The sequence below is a fragment of the Condylura cristata genome, unplaced genomic scaffold, assembly GCF_000260355.1.
Source record: "Condylura cristata isolate star-nosed mole 26May11 unplaced genomic scaffold, ConCri1.0 scaffold00017, whole genome shotgun sequence".
NCBI lineage: Eukaryota > Metazoa > Chordata > Mammalia > Eulipotyphla > Talpidae > Condylura > Condylura cristata.
Window position 1 is genome coordinate 20,874,006 of NW_004567118.1, and position 6,333 is coordinate 20,880,338.

At 49.5% G+C, this 6,333-nt stretch overlaps 1 protein-coding gene across 1 annotated transcript in view; it reads right to left on the minus strand.

Annotated features, from left to right (window-relative positions):
• Window positions 1-5,768: 5,768 nt before the first annotated feature.
• The window catches only part of TNFRSF13B (tumor necrosis factor receptor superfamily, member 13B), a 68,252-nt gene continuing 67,687 nt past the window's right edge, over window positions 5,769-6,333 (minus strand). The window contains exon 6 of the mRNA XM_004685054.1: window positions 5,769-5,818. Within this exon, the coding sequence (XP_004685111.1) occupies window positions 5,769-5,818 (50 nt within the window). The remainder of the gene's footprint in view (window positions 5,819-6,333) is intronic.

Consider the following 6,333-nt stretch of genomic DNA (forward strand, 5'->3'; position numbering starts at 1 on the left):
AAAATGGCCGACTCTGCCTTCACACAATAGCCGAAGAGGGCCCCTAGGGCTCAGGGGCCTTGCTGGGGGCTCCAGCCACATGGAGGTCAGTGCAGAGTGCAGACTTGCTCTGGCCCGCCCCCCACTCTGGGTGTGCCATCTGGGAGCCATGTGGTCCCTTGGTTTCTGTGTCTCCTCTTGAGGGGAGAATGCTAAGGTATCTGGGACTCAGGATGGCAACATCCTTCAGACTCCAGTGCACATGAAAGTTTCCTGAGAGGAGGCCTGGTCACAGTGTTGTGTATGAGAACTGGGATGAGGCACAGGAATGTCCATTTTTTTGGTATCAAGTCCCCACAAGTGATGAGGAAAAGCATAATAATAATAAACAAGGAAAAATAAGCACAATTCCAATGCTGTCATTGGTCACCGGGCCATAGGTGAGTCCCTCCTTCCACTGCCCATTCCACATTTCTCTTGCTCTCCTCTGCTGGAATGGCTTGACGCAAACCTTTTTTTCTGAAGAGTCCTTGTTTGGGTCCCTTATCGCAAGTTCCTTTACAGTTGTTCCTTGCATGGGTGCGCCAGGAAGCACCAGAGTCCGGTCCCCACATTGTGGCAGTCTCCTGGAGAAATCTCCCTTTCTGGGGTTTAAGACCTTTAATTTAGCAAAGCCCAAGTTTTCCAGAACAAAGATTTGTGATATGATTACTAGGTGCGACACTGTGAGACTCGGTCCTCCTCCCACACAGCCATATGTCTGGTTGTGAAGCATTCAAGCCAGAAGAAGGAACCTCATCCTGTCACATAACTGAATCTTGAGAGGAAGCTCATGTTTCCGGGTGGTGGGTGATGTGGTAACAACAGTTAGTCTTGCAGATGTGTCCCGTTGCTGCACGTCCTTTGCTGTGACTTAGGTTCCCTGATCAGAAGCATTGCTGCATTGAATGTGGTGACGGACAGCGTGCTTGCAGGCAGGGCAGGCAGACCCGTATGCACAATGCAGATTTACTCCAGAATATACTTCTCTGCTCTCACAGTGAAGAGGCCTGGTGTGGCCAACGTTCAGGGGCTAGCTGGGCCTCCTAGGAAACAGTTCTGTCCCAGATTCAGCACTCAGCAGTAGTTAGTACTTGGTCAGGCTGAGTTGACATTGAACCTGTTCCAGCCCGTCAAGATGGCTACTTTGTTCATAGTTTAAACAAGTCTGGTGGCTGGGGAAGGAAGCTGGCTGCATCCAGAGAGCATGCCAGAACATGAAGAGCCTCCTCCAAAGATGCTCTGGTGGGCACACATGAATACAGCTACTCCTAGAATCTGATTTCAGAGGCCTGTCCCTGCCCCGCCTTCCCTGTTCTTGCCCATCAGACCAGACCGCTAACACCCCATGAGCTGGTGTGGATTTATTTTAGACCTTGCACACATTCCAGACAAGGTGGACCACATGCACACTGTTCAAAGTTCACTCGCTGGGAGATTTTCCTTTATCACTGCCCTCAAGAACACCTGAGGTGGGTGTGCAGTAGGTATTTATTGGAAAGAATCTGGGCCACTTGGCCATACAACTTACTGTACCTTCTGGACCTGCCCATACTCACGCTCTTACATGCCACTTCCAGTAGATCTAGCTGCTGCACACACTTAACCTTCAGGCCAAGCGAACTGCTTAAGGTGGTCTTACATGTTGCTATTGGGCCACTGGTGCATAGGTAGGTTCAGGCACAATGTTGACCTGATGCAGTTGAGGATGCTACATCTGTGACAGTTGCCATTTGAATACACCCTTGTAGGCTTTGGTGTGCAGTCCTTTTCTAAGACCCATCACATTTAAACAGGCCAAACAGGTGAGTTAAATATTTATAAATATCAGTGGCATGCATTACTATGGCTGCTGCTTTTAGATCTTCGATGAGGATGTTAATCTTTGAAATCCCCTCAGAGATACACTATTGTTTAAAAAAAGATTTATTTACTTACACATACAGAACTGGGGTACAGGGGTGAGGATTCATCAGAGAAGGAGTGAGGAGCAGAAAAGGTGGATCCACTGCTGAGGGGAGCAGCAGACAAGACGAGAGAGGTCTCCTGGGCCATGTGGGTCACCTTCCTGGCTGGGGATCGAATTTGAATTTGCACTGTAGTGCTTGCGAATAACTTCATAGTGCTGAGACTTAACCCCTTGTACCGCCAGGCAGGCCCAGTAATACACTATTGTTTGCTACCTTGGTGGGGAGGGTGGGGAGTTGAAGTTCTAGTAGTTTCCTTCCATATGGCTCTTTCAACTATGGTAACCTTCAACCAGTCGATGAAATAGCAATTGTGGAGGACCTGCCAAATTCCAAGTATGCCCATTATACACTCAGGAAAAGGGGAAATGACCTCAGAACATGTCAAATATACTTCAATTTTTAAAAATATCATTTCTGGGCAGAACACGGAGCTGGTTCATGCTTGTCCATGCTTTCTTCCTCTGCCATTCCACTGGCAGTGTTCAACTACTGGCATGTCTCCCAACCAGGATATCCTGAGTAGGTAGGAGAACTGTAGATGTCTCTAAGGAATCATGTTACATGAGACATGTTACATGAGCCAGAAATAAAAGTAATGTTACTAAAAAAAAAATTATCATCTTGAGCTTTATCAGTAAAAGAATATCTAAAAGTAAAAAGGGCCACCTCACTTAACATACTGCCTGGCCCATGAAAATACTCATAGAATAAGCAACTCTCAGCTTGTGGCCCCAACCAAAAAACAAAAAATTCCTAAGTGGAATAAAACTGAACGAAAGGGTCATGCCCTGCTCCCAACAGCATGTAGATTAGAAGGGAAGGGAAATAAGTGTCAGCTCCTATTCATACAGCTGTGGCCGAAGGACAGGTGGGGCGCTCAGCATCTAATAGAGGAGGGCCCGCGAGAAGCGCATCAAAGCAGAGCAGGGCAGCACAGGCAAGTGCCCAGGGCGCTGGGTCCTGGTGAATGCTGGGGGAAGGACCTCAGCAGCAGCAGCAGCAAGTCAACACCACACATGATTATGTCAGGAATGGTGGAGGAACAAAGAGCCTCGACTTCATTTGGGGAATCACGTCCTACAGTTAAAGGATTGGCTCATGGAAGAAGACTAGACTGTGACTCATGAGTGCTTCTAAGAAGTAGCACCAATAGGAAGAAGGTGCAAAGAAGAACTTCAACCTAACAGACAGCTCTCCTAGGAGAGCTGTCTAAACATGGGGTGGGGTGAGCCCATAAGGTGTTGAGTGTAACAGGTTTCCTTGGGAAGACTAGACTCACATGCAGGAGGTTTTCTGGGGAGTGCTTAAAGGATCAGAAGCTGGAGGGCAGGCAGGAGCCAAGTGAAACTGAGGGCAGTTGGAATTGGAGCACAGGGCTGCCAGCCCTGTGGGGTTCCCGGGTTAGGCTGGGCTGCTGTGCAGTGCGCTGGTGGCTGGGAGAGGCTTGGGTGAAGTGACTGTGTCGACTGCAGGATGGTTACTAGAGAGAGACTTGGCTGTGACCACCAAGCGGCCCCCCTCCAAAGGAGGGCTTAGTGCTCAGACCTGCAGTGGCGGGGCCTGGGGTGCACCCCTGTACCTACCACAGAAGCAGCTGATTCCTGGAACTCCCAGTCTACTCACTAGTCCAGGCTAAAGTCCCATTTGCAACAGGCTGAGCCTGGAGGTACAGTTGAATCCCAAATTGGACCCATTTTGTGGTCAGGACACTGTTTCTGCCCTGGTTTGCTTGGGTCCCCATGGTCTGGCATGCATGGCTCTGTGAGGGGGCATATGCCACCTTCTTGGGTCTACTTAAAATCTTACCTATTCCCAGCAGGGGAGGGTATTTAGGCCTCAGACAATACCTGTGAACTTGTGAAGGCTAGACAGCCGGCCCTTGCAAGAAGTTGTTGGCTGTCGTGGAGATGTGCCTGCAGTGGTGAGTGACCTTGTGGGGGCGCCATAACACCAGCAAAGACCCTGGGTGGCCAGTCCCCTCTGACAGGACTGGTTAACTTGGAAGATTGGGCAAATGCTTCAGCCCTGACGCTGGATGAGTCTAGAGACATTTTTCTCCCTGCTTCTCTGGTGGTGATACAAATAAACCAGCTCTGATGCTTACATCTTACATCTTACTGTGTTTCCTCATCTGTAAGATAGGGACACACACTAACAGTACTCCCTCATAGGAGTATTGCACAGAAAAACTGAGGCATGTAAATGCTTAGAACAACAGTTGGTATGTAGTAAGAACTGTATCAATATTATGTTTTTTAAATCCAAACTTGAGATGTATCAAAGCTTGGAGCTTTTTGGGATCTGCTGTTTGTCTTCTGACTGGCAAGGAAGAAATACAGTAACAAATTAGTGTATGTGTTTTCTCAGTGATACTATTTTTTCCTGTGATAAGTCCATAAGCGAAAAAGAAGCTCAAAAAATTAAGGAGGAAAAAACAAGATATTTTGCCAAGCAGGTCTGGGGCTTTTTGTGTTCTGTTGGGAGCTGACCAGATGCCAGATTGATGGGGTCGGTATCAGCTCTAGGTAGGCCTAGACAAAGTAGCTCTCAAGTCTTGATGCCCACGAGAACCACCTAGGGTCCCAACATCTCCAGTGTGTGCCCCGGCCCCCACCCCTGGAGAACAGAACCTGATTTACTTAACCTGTTGTCTTGGCATTGGGACTTTTCCCAGAATTCTCAACCAGATAAGATTGAGAACCAAAGGCCAGCAGGGCCCAAGTAAATAAAGGGAGTCAAAAGAACACAGCTGGAGGAAATCTCACCCTCCCCTGTCTCCTTTGTTCCAAAAATAACTTGAGATGCGTCCAAAACCATATCTAATGCAGTGGAATTTCTAAAATTATAAGAAATCAGAGAGATGGAAAACTTTAGATGGAGAAAGTGTTTCTGAGAGGTGGCATTGAACGGAGGTTGACATGACAGACTCACTCCTCTGACCCAAAGAGTGAAGAGCATTCCTGGAAGAGGGAACAGCCAACCAGAAGGCCTGGGCAGGAGTAAGAAGGGGAACACTTCTGGAACAAGCATGCGTGTGGCCTGGAGGTCATAGGCGTGGAGAGGAACCAGAGCTGACACCACCACTGGGGGCTCACTGCAGGTGAAAGAAGTCAAGATTCTGTGCTGTGTCAAGGGCTCATGGAGGACTTTAAGCAATGAGGAGACATGATCTGACTGATGCCTTGAAAAGATGACTGGATGCCAGCAGCCGCCTGGGAAGTAAAAAGAGCCATAGAAAGTTCCTTTCCTCGTGATAAAAGTCCTAATCATCTACAAAACCATATCTCCTGAACCCATCTGTGTGCTGAGTGCAGGACAACCAACTAGCCTGAAGCCTAAGGAAGGCAGGTGCCTGTCCACTTGTGACCCAGGGCAGGGAAGAAGCAGGAGCCACCTCTTTGAAAGAAGTCTGCCAGCAAACCCCTGAAGGAGCTGCTAGCAGCTGCCTGGATTAGCATGGGGGAGTGTAATTCTGGGAATGGCAAACAAGGGGGTGGGGGCCGACACCCACTTAAAGGTTCCTTTCCAGAGTGCCACTGAATCACCATGGAAATAGTATGTGGCAGAGAGGAAGACAGGAGGGCGCCTCCCAGGTAATGCAGGCCTGGGGGAGGGAGATGGGGTAGCAGCCAGACTAGTACTCCCAAGCTACAGCCTCACTGCTTGGGAACGGCAGCAAAGCCTGGTGGCCTCAGGGAACAGGTGAAACCCCTCTGAGGATGGTAGGAAAGTACCTTCCCCTGCCGCTGGGCAGTAATCATTTTGTAGTATATAAATGTATCAGATATTGGTGTTACAGGACACTATATGCCAATTACAGTCTCCATAACCTGGGGGAGGTGGCGGAGGGTTCGCAAAATCCATCGTCCAAAAATCCATCTTTAAAAATAGTTTCGTTTGAATGCTGCCACCCCATTTGTTCACGTCTTGTCTGTGGCTGCGCTGGCAGCAACGGTGTCCTTATAAAGAGGGATGATTTGGACCCAGGCGGACCCAGGCGGGGAGAAGAACCTGGGGCAGATCCTCTGCTAGAGGCCTCTGAAGACGTACACACACACACACACACACACACACACACACTCAGGCCAACAGACTCTCGAGCCTGGCAAGCCAAAAGTAGGAGCCAAAAAGTAGGTTTTCAAACCCAGACACCCAGCTGAGGAGGCTGAGGAGTCGTCGAGGGGAAAACGCAACCGAAAACAGCGACAGGAGGAGCAGCAGCGGGCGGGGCTTTATTTCTAGGGGAGGGTTCTCGGGCAGGTGTGTTTGGGTGTGGTGACCCGCAGCCAGCGGCGGAGAGAGCTAGGGTCGAGGCTGCGGTCGCCTCGGACGGCCCCCCTCCGCG